The sequence below is a fragment of the Propithecus coquereli genome, unplaced genomic scaffold (genome assembly GCF_000956105.1).
Source record: "Propithecus coquereli isolate 6110/MARCELLA unplaced genomic scaffold, Pcoq_1.0 Scaffold423, whole genome shotgun sequence".
Taxonomy (NCBI): Eukaryota; Metazoa; Chordata; class Mammalia; order Primates; family Indriidae; genus Propithecus; species Propithecus coquereli.
This window is the reverse complement of record NW_012149986.1, coordinates 3,872,050-3,886,479: the sequence shown is the minus strand read 5'-3', so window position 1 is coordinate 3,886,479 and position 14,430 is coordinate 3,872,050. Positions and strand designations below refer to the sequence as shown.

The 14,430-nt window shown below is 39.7% G+C and overlaps 1 protein-coding gene across 1 annotated transcript in view; it reads left to right on the top strand.

Annotated features, from left to right (window-relative positions):
- SPTLC1 (serine palmitoyltransferase, long chain base subunit 1) overlaps positions 1 to 14,430 on the top strand; it is a 70,843-nt gene that overhangs the window by 16,721 nt on the left and 39,692 nt on the right. The window contains exons 4-5 of the mRNA XM_012653566.1: positions 12,796 to 12,889; positions 13,442 to 13,514. Coding sequence (XP_012509020.1) covers positions 12,796 to 12,889; positions 13,442 to 13,514 — 167 coding nt within the window. The remainder of the gene's footprint in view (positions 1 to 12,795; positions 12,890 to 13,441; positions 13,515 to 14,430) is intronic.

The window sequence follows — 14,430 nt, the reverse complement described above, 5'->3', positions numbered from 1 at the left end:
TTTTTCAAAAAACCAACTTTTTGTTTTATTAATCTTCCGTATAGTTTCCATGTTGCCAATTTCATTAAGCTCTGATTTGATCTTAATAATTTCCCTTCTTCTGCTGGGTTTGGGGTTGGTCTCTTCTTCTTTTTACAGTTCTTTGAATCGATTCGTTAGGTTTTCTGTTTGTGATCTTTTTGACTTTTGGATATAAGCATTTATAGAGATAAACTTTCCTCTCAGGACTGCTTTGGCTGTGTCCCACGGATTTTGGTAACTTGTGTCACCTTTGTCATTTAGTTCAAAGAATCTTTTGATTTCCATTTTTATTTCATCATTTAAGAAGGAATTGTTCAGCAGGGAGTTGTTTAATTTCCATGACTTTGTATAGAGATGAGAGTTTCTGCTGGGGTTGATTTCTATGTTTATTGCACTGTGATCTGAGAAGATGTGTGGTATAATTTCTATTTTTTTTAATTTTTTGAGGCATTCTTTGTGTCCTAAAATATGGTCAGTCTTAGAGAATGTCCCATGAGCTGCTGAGAAGAACGTATATTCTGTGGTTTTTGGGTAGAATGTCCTGTAAATGTCAGTCAAGCCCATTTGTTCTAGAGTTCTGTTTAAGTCCATAATTTCTTTGTTAATTTTCTGTTTGGAGGATCTATCCTGTGCTGTCAGTGGGGTGTTGACTATAATGGTGTTGCTGTTCATCAAATTGTTTGGGTTAAGTAAAGTTTGCTTTATGAATCTGGGTGCACCCAGCTTGGGCACATACGTATTTAGAATTGTTATGTCTTCTTGTTGAACTGTACCCTTCACCATTATATAGTGGCCCTCTTTGTCTTTCATTTTGTTGGTTTAAAAACTAAGTTGTCTGAGATCAAAACTGCCACACCAGCCTTCTTTTGGCTTCCATTTGCTTGAAATATTGATTTCCACCCCTTTACCTTGAGTCTAAATGCATCCTTGCAGGTTAGATGCGTTTCCTGAAGACAGCAGATACCTGGCTTGTATTTTTTTATCCATTCGGCCAGCCTATGTCTCTTGAGAGGTGAGTTCAAGCCATTCGCATTTATTGAAAGAACTGATAAGTGGGGTAAATTGTTCATCAGTCTGTTGAGTTGCTTTTTGTTGCTTTGTTTTCTCTCTTGAGCCATTGTGGATTCTAGCCTTTGATCTTTAGCTTTTGAGTGGTTTTACATTCATGAGCGTTTATTGTGCTGGTCCTTGTGTAATTTAGCTTTGGGTATTTCTTGGAGAGCTGGTCTTGTCTTGGTGAATTCCCATAGACTTTGTTTATCTGAGAATGTCTTTATTTCTCCTTCATATATAAAACTTAGTTTTTCAGGGTACAGAACTCTAGGCTGGGCATTATTCTGTTTCAGAAGAGTGAGAATGGGGCCCCAGGCTCTTCTTGCTTCTGGGTTTCAGTTGAGAAGTCTGAAGTTATTCTGATAGGTTTTCCTTTGTATGTTACTTGTTTCTTTCACCTGACAGCTCATAGTAGGGTTTCCTTAGTTGATATTTTAGTCAATCTGATGACTGCGTGACGTGGTGTTTTTCTATTTGCATCGAATCTCCCTGGGGTCCACTGCGCTTCTTGTATCTGTATATCTAGATTTTTAACAAGGCCTGTGAAATTCTCCTCTATTAAATCTTCAAATAGGTTGTCCAGCCCTTGTGTGGTTTCTTCTTCATTTTCCGGAACACTGATCACACACAGGTTTGGTTTTTTCACATAATCCCACATTTCTTGTAAGCTTGTTTCTTTTTCTTTATTTTCTGCTCAATCTCTGTGACTGACTTACTCATTTGGAAGGAGCTGTCTTCAATCTCTGGGATTCTTCCTTCTGTTTGATCTACCCTGTTCTTGAGGCTTTCCACAGTGTTTTGAAGTTCCCTGAATAAGTCCTTTATTTCCAAGAGTTCGGTTTAATTTTTCTTTAATGTTTCAATTTCTTTAGTGAATTTTTCTTCCGAATCCTGGATTTTTTTTATGGTTTCCTTGTGATGGTTATCCATTTTTCCTTGCATATCATTTAGCTTAGTTACAATTCATGTCTGGAATTCTTCTTCTGTCATTTTAGTATTCTGGGCCAGGTTAGTGTTCATTGCTAGAGAGCTGGTGTTCCTCTTTGGGGGTGTGCTTTCCATTTGATTTTTCATACTTCCAGAAATCTTTCGCTGGGTCCTTCCCATCTGGATCCGTTGTTACTTTTGTTTTGTTCCGCCGCTAGAGGGAGCCGCTAGTATGTTGTCCATGGGTCTCTTGATGGGAGGCGTTACTTGGGGAGCTTGTTTTGGTCTCTTGCCGGGGTTTTGATTCCCTAGTGGCGGGTTTCTCTGTTGGTAGCTGACCGGAGGCGGAAATGCAATCGTACTGGATGACCTCAACCGGCCTGGCGAGGAAAGTCACCGGGCTGTCAGCTATTGGTCAGTGCCGAAGCCCCAGGGACTGGCGCTTGTCGCAGAGGGGGGTGGCTCTTTGTGTCTCGCTGCTGCAAGCTCAGAGGCGCGCAAAAGGCGCTGGCCAGGGGAAAGGGGCGCCTCCCCAGACTGCCCAACGCCCCAGCGCCTTCAGTTTCCGCAGGCGTCTTCCCCTCACAACTGAGGAGGCACTCAGAATTCACCGCTCAAAGAAACGGGCCTGGCTAATTGACTTTAGGTCCCGGAAGGGCAGGGCCCGTTGCGAGAGCTCCCTGGCTGGGGGAAGGGAGCCGTTCCGCGCCCGCGACCTCCTGTGGGCCCCGAGCTGAGCTGTCCTTAGCCCGCCCCCAGGGCGCTGGCTCCTGAGGGAGCCGCTCAAGGCCTGGGAGGTACCCGATCAGGGAGTCAGCCGAGTCACCAGGGTGCTCCGCCGTCTCCTTTGTGTCTCCCTCCCCCAGTGTCACGCCAGTCCCGCAATAGCTCTCGCTTCTACTGGCCCACCCTGAGCAGTCCCAGTCGCCAGCGGCAGTTTCCAGGTGAGAGTCCTCTACTCAGTAATCACCTCCCCGTTCAGGACCCGCTGGCTGCCAGAGACCAGCTTCCTGACTCCTAACTGCCTCCGGAGGCAGCCCAGCCCAGCTCCTCCCCGGTCCGGTGCAGTCCTGACACGGAGCTCCGGGGCGTTCAAGATGCTTCCCGCTCCTGTCCCCTCTCCGCTGAGCCCCACGTTTCCTGACCCAATTCTACATCCACTTCACACGAGCCCCTGCCTCTCGGTGGGCTTGTAAGTCAGTGGGGAAGCTACACTGTCTCGTCAGGGACTTACCCAGTGCACTCACCTGGCCAGGCTGGCGCCGTCTCACGCTCCACTCTCTGTTGTCTGTCGCCACTTTGCAGGTTTTGCGTTCCTGTCTCCCGTTCACCTTATTCTTTTTCCTGATTTGTGTGTCCCCCGCTGAATCTCCACCGATTCACCTCGCTGTTTTTGTGGGAGACCGATCCGATCGTGTGTAGCAGACCGAGATCTACGTCTCTTCTCTGGAAGCAGGGAACCGGGAGGCTACCTTAACTCCGCCATTTTTTCCCTCTTCCTCCTTTCTTCTAAAATCTGTCTTTCTTGCAGAGACACTATGGCTGGCGGTTTTTCTCGTCCACCATCTTGGCCCTCCTCCCAGGAAAAAAACTGAATTTTACATCTTTTAGTAATCTTTGAAATGTAAAAGTTTTTAATTTTAATGAAATCCAGTTTATATGTTTTTCCCTTTTGTTGCTTGTGTTTTTGTGTCATATCTAAAAATCTTTATCCAATGTTATGAAGATTTACTCCTTTGTTTGTTTCTAAGAATTTACAGTTTTTGCCCTTACATTTAGGTCTGTGATTCATTTCGAGTTAATTTTTGTTTATGGTGCGAGATAGAAGTCTGACTTCATCTTTTCTGCAAATGGATATCCAGTTGTCTTAGTACCATTTGTTGAAAAAACTGTTCTTTCCCTATTGAATTATCTTGTTGAAAATCAGTTCACCATAAATGTAAGCATTGTCTGTTTTCAAGAATGAGACATTAGAATGCTAATTGGAAGCTTTGTAAATGAGCTGGGCTTTTTCCCCCCAGTTTTATTGAGGTATAATTGGCAAACAAAAAATATATGTATTTAAGATATATAATGTGATGATTTAATATATGCGTATATTGTGAAATCATTACCACAGACAATTAATTGATTGATTAATCAAGTTAATTAACACATTAGCACCGCACTTAGTTACCATGGGGTGGTTGGTAAGGATAGGCTGAGCTGCTTGACTAGTGGGCTTCATGCTAGGATAATCAGACAGGGACCTGTCTGTTTATTTGGGGGGACCCCAAGCTAGAATTTATAGTTTATATTCTCTTGGCTTTCAGTTTCCCAAGAGAGGAATACTTTAGTGTGCTACTTTGGTGGCAAAAAGCTGGTTTCCAGCATCTGGGAGCTAAGTGGGAGGCAGGAGGCTCAGAGTGTCACTACTCATTATGTAACTCACACTTAATTTTCATCTTCAGAATGTCAGTTTTGCCCTACTCGTCCTTTGGAGTTTCAGTTTACATCCAGCGTTTCCAGAGAGCACTTCTCTAGTCTTTCTTCAGGGTGTGAGAGGGGATCTGAGGGAATGACTGACTGCCTCTTGTGCAGGTACCCAGCCAGTTCTCCTGTTGTCAGCCCTTGCCATTCTTGCATGTTTAAAAGAAGCCGGTGCCCCCCAGTTTTGAAACATTTTTCTGGAGATGCTGCTAGGCTTTTACTTCCAGCCTAGGCTTAGCTTTCTCTCTGATCCTCTTTGACTTATCAAATACAACTGGTCCATTTGCTTTCCATTTTCCAACATTTTGTCATTTCTTCTTCTGCTGCTCTGGGTAAGTTTAGACCTTTAAACTTCGTAGGCATTTCTGTGGGCTTTCAGAGTGTATTTTCGGAAGAGATCAGAGGTTGAAGTGATTTTTAATGTTAGCTAACATAAATGGTATGAAGAAATATCAAAGCAGGGTAGACAGTTGGGGTTGCTGTATGTGTTTCTTATTCAGTTCTTTTGAGTGCTGCATATCCTTCTGTTGTGTACAGCCAGCATGTTTTACTTAGCCATTTTTCTTGTGATGGATACCTAAGCCTCCCCCATTTCCCATTGTTGCAAAGAATCCTGTGGTTAATGTTCCCTTTTGGATCTATGCTTTGAGTTTCTCTGGGATGTAGAACCAAGAATGGGTACTGATATATGCCTACCTAAGCTTCCTGTAGGACTTTTCTATATCATCTGTGCTCCCCCGAGTTAGTGTAGGGTTTCCAGTTCTCCCACATCCCTGTTTAATATAATAACATTGTTTTATTTTGCATTTCTCTTATTATTTGAGGATGATTTCACCTACTTATTAGCTGCTGGGGTTTTCTGCTTCTATGAATGCCTCTGCAAATCTTTTGCTTATTTTTCTGCTGGATTCTCAGCCTTTCTTCGATTAGCAAGGGTTTAGATACCTTGTAGATTTTAATCCTTAGTCAACTTTTTATTTAGTATTCTATTACATTAATTATAAGACTGCTTTCCCCAACTCCCAGGCTGTGGCCCCGATACTGGTCCCTGGCCTGTTAGTAAACGGGCTGCGCATCCCTGCCTGAGCTCCGCCTCCACACGTCGTCCCTCTGCTCTCCAGTCTGTGGAAAAATTGTCTTCCATGACACCAGTCCGTGGTGCCAAAAAAGTTGGGGACCACTGTTGTTCTAATATACATTTTTTTCCTAGTTTAAGATGTCAGAAGTGGGAGTGAATCTTACGGCTGCTGAGAGTCACTGATGGGCCATTGTCAGCCAGGTGGGGTGCTTTGTGATGTGGTTGTCGTTGCCTGTGTACGAAACTTGGTCGCGGTAGGCTTACTGTCAGCACTCTAGTTGGGATATGTCCACTGCTGGTTAGTGAGGCAGCTGACAATAGGAGAAATGGCCAGACCCATGGAGCAGGTGAACATAGGCTGCTATGACAAGGCTTTGAAGGTCTTTTTGTCTGATTCCTGTTGCCTTAGGATAGTAGCAGCTTACTTTCTAGAAACGTGGTTTGACTGGGGAAAGATAAAATTGCAAGGTTAGTCCAATAGGAAAGTTCCAGTGACAGTAACATGTCAGGTCATCTCACAGGTGATAGTGGAGCATCCTTTTAAGTAATGCCAAGATACTCCTAAAAGCAGGGAGGAGAATATAGCATGAATACCCATGATGCTGATGACTTAACAGAGGAGAGGAACAAAACTCGGGTACAGAGATTCTAGGAATATCTTGATTGATTTATCTTGTTATTAATATATTTTCCTTTTCCTAAGTACACAGGTAGTATGACAAAAATCTGTTGTCTAAGAATGCCTAATAGACCCTTTCATTAAAGACAAACTAAAAAATTCTACATGATAGGCAAACACAGTTACATTTTAATTGGCAGTATTTTTCTTTCTTAGTGGTAGATAAAATATAATTGTTGACATCTTAGATTCAATGAAATGCAATCAGCCTCTTCTCTATCACACACCTGTTAACTTTGTCTTTGGCATCTGTCATTAAACCAAATTTCTTAATTTTGACTTGGTCAGATGTATCCATTTTGGCTTTATGATTTATGTGTTTGGAAACTTAAGAAATCATTTCCTATCCCAAGGTCACAAAGATATACTTCTATATTTTCTTCTGTTATCTTTTCTAAAATATCTTTAAGGTTTTTGATACATCTGGAATTCACCTTTGTATGTGGCTGTTCCACTTTATTCATTGAGAAAAATTTGTGTATAACCTAGTAGTTTATGTGGGTATTTATGTGTACACAGTTCTCTTGTGTTCTGGATTCTTTCATTGTATTTGTCTACCTGCACCAGTAGCAAACCTGTTTGTTAACAGGGATCTATGGTATTTGCTTCTTTCTTATAAAGCACCCTCCTCCCTATTTCTAAATTCAGTTAGCCATTCATGAACTTTTATCCTTCCATGTAATTATTGAAGTTTGTAGAGCTCCATTAGAAATCCTAAAGGAATTTTAATTGTGATTGCATGGACTTTATAGTTTATTTTGGCACAATGTAATGTCTTTAAAATGTTAAACCATCCCTTCAGATGAGTATGGTAACATCTTATTTATTTGTTCCTCTTTATGTTTTTAAATATTATAAGTATTTTGTATTTTATTACCTTTATTACTACTAATTCTGATAGTTTGTTGATTCTGTTGAGTTTTTTTATGTAAGATCATAGCACTGCAGATAACAATAATGTGACTCTTCTCAACCGTGTGTATGTGCATTTATTTGTATATTTATATTTTGGGCCTTAGATTACCAACGTGGCCTTTAGTATAATAAAATGCTGAACAGTAAAAAGATGCCAACCATCCTTGTTTTGTTCCTATTCTTAAAGGGAATGCCTCCATTGTTTCCCACTTAATATCTGTAAGTTTTAGGTATACAGTCTTATCAGTTTGAGATCATTTCCCTCTGATCCTAGATTTCTAAGGGTTTTAATTTATAACCAGATGTTGAACTTTATCAAATGTCATTTCTGCATCTATTAAGATCATTGCATGAATTTTCTTTATTAGGTATATTGTATTTTCTGAACTTAAATCATGCTTTGTTATTTAACTTCTGTATCTTTTAGGTTTTATTCCATTCTTTTTCTAAGTTCAACATTTAATTTATACATTTTTAATCTTTTCTAGTAGTGACTCAACATCTTTTTTCCAAAAACTCTAAGAGTGCAATTCAGAATTCAGAGTTTATTAGATTTTAAAAGGTAATGAAGTATATATTCCTTCTTACAGAATTACTCTCATGACGTCTGGGGCAGCATCCCATATGGATGTTTCATTCAGTGGGATAAATAAAAGCAATAAGCAGTTTCATATCAGTTTAGGACAGGTTTTGCTGCCAAATAAATTTGTTGTAAGCTTTAAAAATTGTGCGTAAGGAGTAATGAACTTTTGTATCTGTGTTTAAGGCTTTAAATATGTGTTATTCAGATCTAAGTATTTCTAATTTTTATTTTGATTTTTTTCTTTGACCAAAGCATAATGTTTTCTTTGAGCTTTCTTCTCAGTGATTTAAAAGTTATTTCCAGGTGGTTAGAAAACATATTCCGAATGATACCTTTTCCAAATGATGCTAGTACTGTTTTGAGACTTGCTTTATGTCTCACTTTATTGGAAATTTTTGCAAATATTTCATGGGTTTATCATAAAAATATATGTTCTGTATTTGTTTTATTTCAGGGTCTCTTGTGCCTGTTGCATCAAGCATTTTAATTATTGTTCTAATAGTTTACAGTCTTAGCCATTTTCTGTTTGTTTGCTATATAAATGAGAAAGAAAGAGTAGAGAGATCAGTATTACCCACTATGTGGATTTATTCTGTGTTGTTTTTTAAATTGTTTAGTTTGAAAGTATGTTATTAGATGTATGTGGACTCACATTTTTACATCTTTTTGAATGTTCCTTTTGGCATTATAAATGACCTCTCTTATCTCTAATAATACTTTTTACCCGAAAGTCCATTTGTCTCATAGCAATATAGCTATACCAGCTTTTGTGATATATAGTTAGCATGTGATTAATTCAGTATTCAGTTTTACTGTGCCCTTATGTGTAGTTGTTTCTTTTGTGCATAGTTGGATTGAAAAAGCCAATCCTAGTATCTTCATTTTTAACTGAAGAGTTTAATCTGTTTACATTTATCATGATTACCAACTTATTTGTATAATTAACACTAATATCTGCTGAAATGTCAGGTGATTCACAATTTTCCCAGTAAAATTTAAAACCATTTTTTGGCCACTTTGATATGTAAACTTAAAGGGATATATAAGAAATAGCCAGAAATAATCTTATTTGATTTATTAATTTAATTGCAAATATATATTTAAAATCACATTGTACAAATAATATATCCAAAAATACTGCTTTTTCCCTTACTGTGTGCAGTAATTTTATTCTCATTCTTCATAGGGATCTTGCGTACCATATTCATCATTAGAATCACTTTTTGAAAAATTTATATTTTTCAAAGTCTCTCATTTTCACTTCTATCTGAATACTTGAAATTCATAACTTTTTAAATGCGTATATGTTGTTGTCCCTCAAAATTTTACCCACATCTCAAATATCTATTCAGTATTTGTGATTATAACACTTGACCCCTTGCAGTATTGCTTTTCGTTGTGGTCTTTAAAAGGTTTGTTTACCTGCTTATATAGTGCTTGCATTGTGAAGTCCCACTATAAATGTACTATAAATGAACATATGTACTACATCTGTGTCAAATTATTTCACCTCTCTTTAAAAAAAAACAAAAACAAAAAAAACCTGAATTCTTCAAAACACCTAGAGGTAGCATTAATAGAGATCGATTCTGGCCGAAGCTGTAACTAGTTAGAATTGGGTTAAGTTGCATATATTAGGAATTCCAAACTTACATGGCTTGAGCAAGGTAGGAGTTTGTTTGTCCTCACCTGCAAGTGTGGAGAGAGGCAGCTCCGCAGATGGTCAGGGATACAGATTACTATCCTGTTGCTCTGCCCTTGAGGCGTGTGGCTTCCATTCATGAGTCACCTTGAGACAGGATGACAGGCAAATGGGCAGAAAAGAGGCCCCTTCCAGCTTTGTCAGCTTAGTTAAGGCAGTGTTGGCCACACCTAGTTGCAAGAGCAGCTGACAAACGCGGTCTTCTGTTCCAGGGTATTGTAGGAATAGGAGAATGCATGTTGAGTTGGCAACTGTGGGTCTGCTGAGTGTGAGTGCAGGAGTGCACAGTGATACAGGGGACTGAGAACACTGTATGGCACTCCCTGTTACCTTAAGGATAATACCTAGGAAAAAATGTCTTATAGATGCTATTTCTATCATCTTTTTTTCTAAATATGAGACTTTTACTTTTTTCATTTTTTTCCCCTTGCCTTCTTGTCTACTTGATCAAGTTTTCTTGATTACATTTTCTTCATTCCTCCCTTCCCCTCATAGTCAACATGAGTATTTCGTGTCTAAATTTTAATAAATATTTCTCTCCTCCTTAGTATAGGGACTTACTAGATTCCTTCTACTTTAGTCATTCTCCCTCCCCACATCACCTTTCATGATATCCTAGTTTGGTATTGGAGTTCCCCTTATTTTATATCCCCAGGATTATTATTTTTGAGAATCACTACTTCTTTACCTATTTACCAGTGTCTTCACTGATCTTTGGATATTTATTGCTTTATCCATGCAACTTCTTTGGGCTTAAAATTCCTTTTTCTAAAGTATATTCTTTATTAGATCCTTCAGTAGGGATTCGTAGAAGATAATCTCTATCTCTTACTGAGAATGTTTTTATTTTACTTCCTTGAGTGACAGTGGATAATAGGTTCTAGGTGGATAGTTATTTTCCCTGCATCTCTTAGAAAATTCTTTCATTGTGTTCTGGCCTCTGTTCTGATGAGACTAGTGATAGTCCAGTTGTTGTCCATCTTTTGTTGTTCTGGTGGCTTTTACATTTCTCTTTATCTTCAGAATTCTGCACTTTCACTATAGTATGTCTTCCTGTAATTCATATTTATCCTGCGTGGGATTCATTTTTCCTCTTCAGTCTATAGATTCCTGGCTTATATGAATTCTGGGAATTTTTTAGCTATCTCTTCAAACATTCTCTCACTTTTTTCCTCCATTCTTTCCTTCTAGAACTTCTGTTTGATCCTCAACCTTTTCTTTATATCCTCTGTGTCCATTATGCACTCTTTTATATTCTGACATCTCTTTGTAATTTTCTCAGTTCTTTCATTTTTCTGCTGTGTCTGATTGGGTATTTAATCTATCTCTTGGATTTCTGATTTTATTGACCCTTAGATTTTGTTTCTGGAAGTTATATTTGGGTATTTTACAGATCTTCCTGTCCTTTTCTTAATAGTTCCTTAAACTTTTCTTATGTTTACGCTTTTGATCTTCAGCACTTTCTAATGTTCTGGTGTCTCAAGTTCTCGGAAGTGGGTCCTTCTGCATGTTTTGCTTGCTGACTCTCACATGTAGTGGGGGTGTGATTTTTGATTGAGAAGGGTTTTCTTTTCCCGCCTTTGAGTCCTGTTGGGCCTTGATGGTGGGTGGAGTTGTCCTTCTGGTTGGTTTTACTTGCTTCTGCGACCTGCCCTATAGGATTTTAGGCTCCAGGATTCCTGTATCAAGTGCCCAGTATGACTTATTACTGCTGGCCTGCAGGGGGCACAGGTGTGAGGCTTCCACTTCTCACTGGAAGCTTTGTTCCTTCCCTGCTCCAAGTGCTAGGCAGAAATGGCATCCCTGCATCACATCGTGCTGCTTCCTGACAGCTTTTGGATTGTGGTCAGGGGCTCTGAATGTATTTATTCTTCATAGTTTGTTTCCTGTGTGTTACAATTTTTGTACAGTGGTCTCAACTTTCACAGCAACAACCTTTATTACAAGGTGTGTCTACCTAGGTGTTTTGTTTTCTCATCTTTTTGTGACTGCCAATACCTCTGTAATCAGGGGGAACTTAGGAAACTTAAACCCTGAGAAGTAGGAAACTAAATAACATGATGGATTCAGAATCATGGTGGTTGAGGAGGTGAGTGATGCTAGAATTGAAAGAGAAGCCCTTGAAGCCCCAGGGAAGAAGGAAAAAAATATGTAGAGTGCGCCTCTTATGTACCAGGCACTTTTATGACAATTACCTTGAGGGGTAGGTTCTCCCCCGACTTATAGATGAAGAAACTGAGGATCACAGAGGCCAGGTGACATCCCTGCTTCTGAAGTCAGCAGCAGCCGTAATGCAGTGAGGTCTCTCTAGTTGACTTCACAACCCACGTTGTTTTCACTGAGTCTTCTTGCCTTTTTTGTGAGTTGATCAGCTTTTGTGAATTTACTTCAAATTGTCATTCTTTTCCTTCCCTGGTTTCCCAGTATCTTGTGTTCTTTGCGCATGGATTACCAATTCTGTTAAAAGGTATCAATAAAAACAGCGCTTCTTAGTCGTTTCTGGCTGCGGTGCATTTTATGGAGCCACCCAGTATATGGACCAATACAGATACATAGTTCTTTACCTCACCCTGTGTGATGTTTCTCATATTTTCTATTCTGTTCTATTTTGTCTTTTTGTTTCCATTGGTTAAAATAGGCTGGTTGTGACTAATTAACTTGGTCTCACAGCCGTTTAATGGTTTGTGACCGGTAGTTTGACCCTGGGTTTGTGAAGCATGGCTTCCGACTTGAGTAGATGGCCGCAGAGGGCTTCGCAAGTCATCTCCTCAGGAGCCCATTCCCCTGCCCCAGCTGTGCTCAGATCCAGCTCCTGTGCCGCTGGCCATCCTCATTCTCCCTCCACCCCCAGGAATTTAAGAACGCTTAAATAGCATTCCAATGTTAACTTTAGAAATTGGGAACATATCCCACTTACTCTTTTAGTGACTACCTATAGATAACATTTATTTTAAACCACATAACTGTAAGATTGTAACTCACTCTGCCTATTCTTGCCTTTGGTCTTGATCATTATATATTTCCTCCCTATTTGTCTTATTCCAAATTTTTTCTGAAATGTTTAGCAGCTTTCTCAAGGGAATCTTAAAGCCAAAGCAAAGATTTGCCATTCTTCTATCTTGGAATTCTAGGTCATTTTATTTAAGTCATACAGGGTGGCTTATTAAAAATAAAATTAGTGGAAAAGTGTCTGATTTTTAATGTACCAATCTCTAATTTGACTTCCTAAAAACAAAAAATAAAAGGGAAAACCAGGGTGCCAGTGGGTAGAATGACAACACCATTGTGTCATGCCTGCCACCACGGTAATACAATAACGTGTAATGTGAGTGTGTGTTAAAATGTCCCTCTCTGTCTCTTTTGCCTAGCCCTCCAAGCCACAACATTGTAGTGAATGGAAAGGAATGTATAAACTTTGCTTCATTTAATTTTCTTGGATTGTTGGATAACCCTAGGGTTAAGGTGAGTAGCACAAAATGCTGACATGGACAGATGACATTACTAACTTAAAAAAGTGGACATAAAACACAAATGCAGAATATCAGAAAGGGGCTATGCAAGTGTTCTCCATTACTCTTTGTCCAACAGACTTGTGACCTGGACCTACACAGAGGGAGGCAAGAGTGTCTAACCTGGCTTAGTGTTGGGTGACAGCAAAGAACTGAATAAGCCAGACCTGAGTAACAGTTGGAAAAATGTCTGGGAGATTGCTCTGTTTCCTCTTGGGATTGTAGGCTAATAAGCATTTTTCAGCAGACACTTAGGCCCACAAAGGCAGAAAAGTTAACCAGATTTTGAGAATCAAGCTAATATAATTTTTCCGTATTTTAAGTTATATACTAAATCTTTACATCTGTCTTTTCTTTATATCCTGTTAGAATTATCATAGTCCTAAGAAAGGAAGAAAAGTAAGGGAAGGAGGAAGGAGGTATGTGGGTTAAAGAATAGGAAATGTTAGTTTTGTACTCTGAAAGATAAATTAGTAAAGTATAATTTTTTTTTACTTTAATAAAGGCCGCAGCTTTAGCATCTCTGAAGAAGTACGGTGTGGGGACTTGTGGACCTAGAGGATTTTATGGCACGTTTGGTAAGTTTTGTTGTGTTCTTTTTCATGCTATTACTTTCAAGGATTAAGATGCAATTCTATTTCAGAACACCTTGGAAAAATATCCTTACTTAGTTGTGGTGTTAAGCTGATATGTGTGATTTCTTACCTAACTTTCTAGAACATTTTGTGGTTGGGAACTGCTAAAACGCCTTGGTCTGGGGTTGAGTGGGACTTGTGGAGAAGGGAGCAGTGGAGCCCACAAGGCTAGGCCATGTCAGGAGGGTGAAGACAGAGGTGCTGTTGCGCATGCCCCAAGGGGCAGTGGTGTGAGAAGACAGTTTGTTTCTGTTGTGCCTAACAGCTGCAAGGTTAAAGGGTTCAGTGTGAGTGGCTCTGCTCCTCTTAGTCATTCAGGAACTGGGATCTTCCCATCTTGTTGCCCTAGTGTCCGTGGGCACCCTCCTTGTTTGCATGTGTGGGGGTCGCATGTGGGGACCAGAAATGCAGAGCAGCAGTGCCCTTTATGCAGGGAGGCGGCGTTGCACACTGTGTCTTGCATCCGCAGAATGCAGGGGAAGTGGCATTTAATGGTCCCACCCACAGCCCATTGATGAGACTATAACCCCAGGTGGTGACTGGCCACAAAGGAGGCTGGGAAGCAGCTTTAACTAGGCAGCCATGTGCCAGGTAGAACGTCCAGAGCAGATTTCAAGCGGAGGGTAGGATAAGCTACATATAGCTTTGTTTCTTTCTGGAATGAAGATGAAGGATCATTGATTTCCTTGTGTGTGGATAAGTAAATATTCGATGAGTATATGATTTCAAATACCGTGAACTCCCTAACTCAGTCATCAAAGGAGAAAGACCCTCTCATTTTATGGTTGTTTTTATTAAGCGTATATTATTTTTTGCTTCTGAAAATGTCATTAAATAATTGTTCAAACGAATATATTGC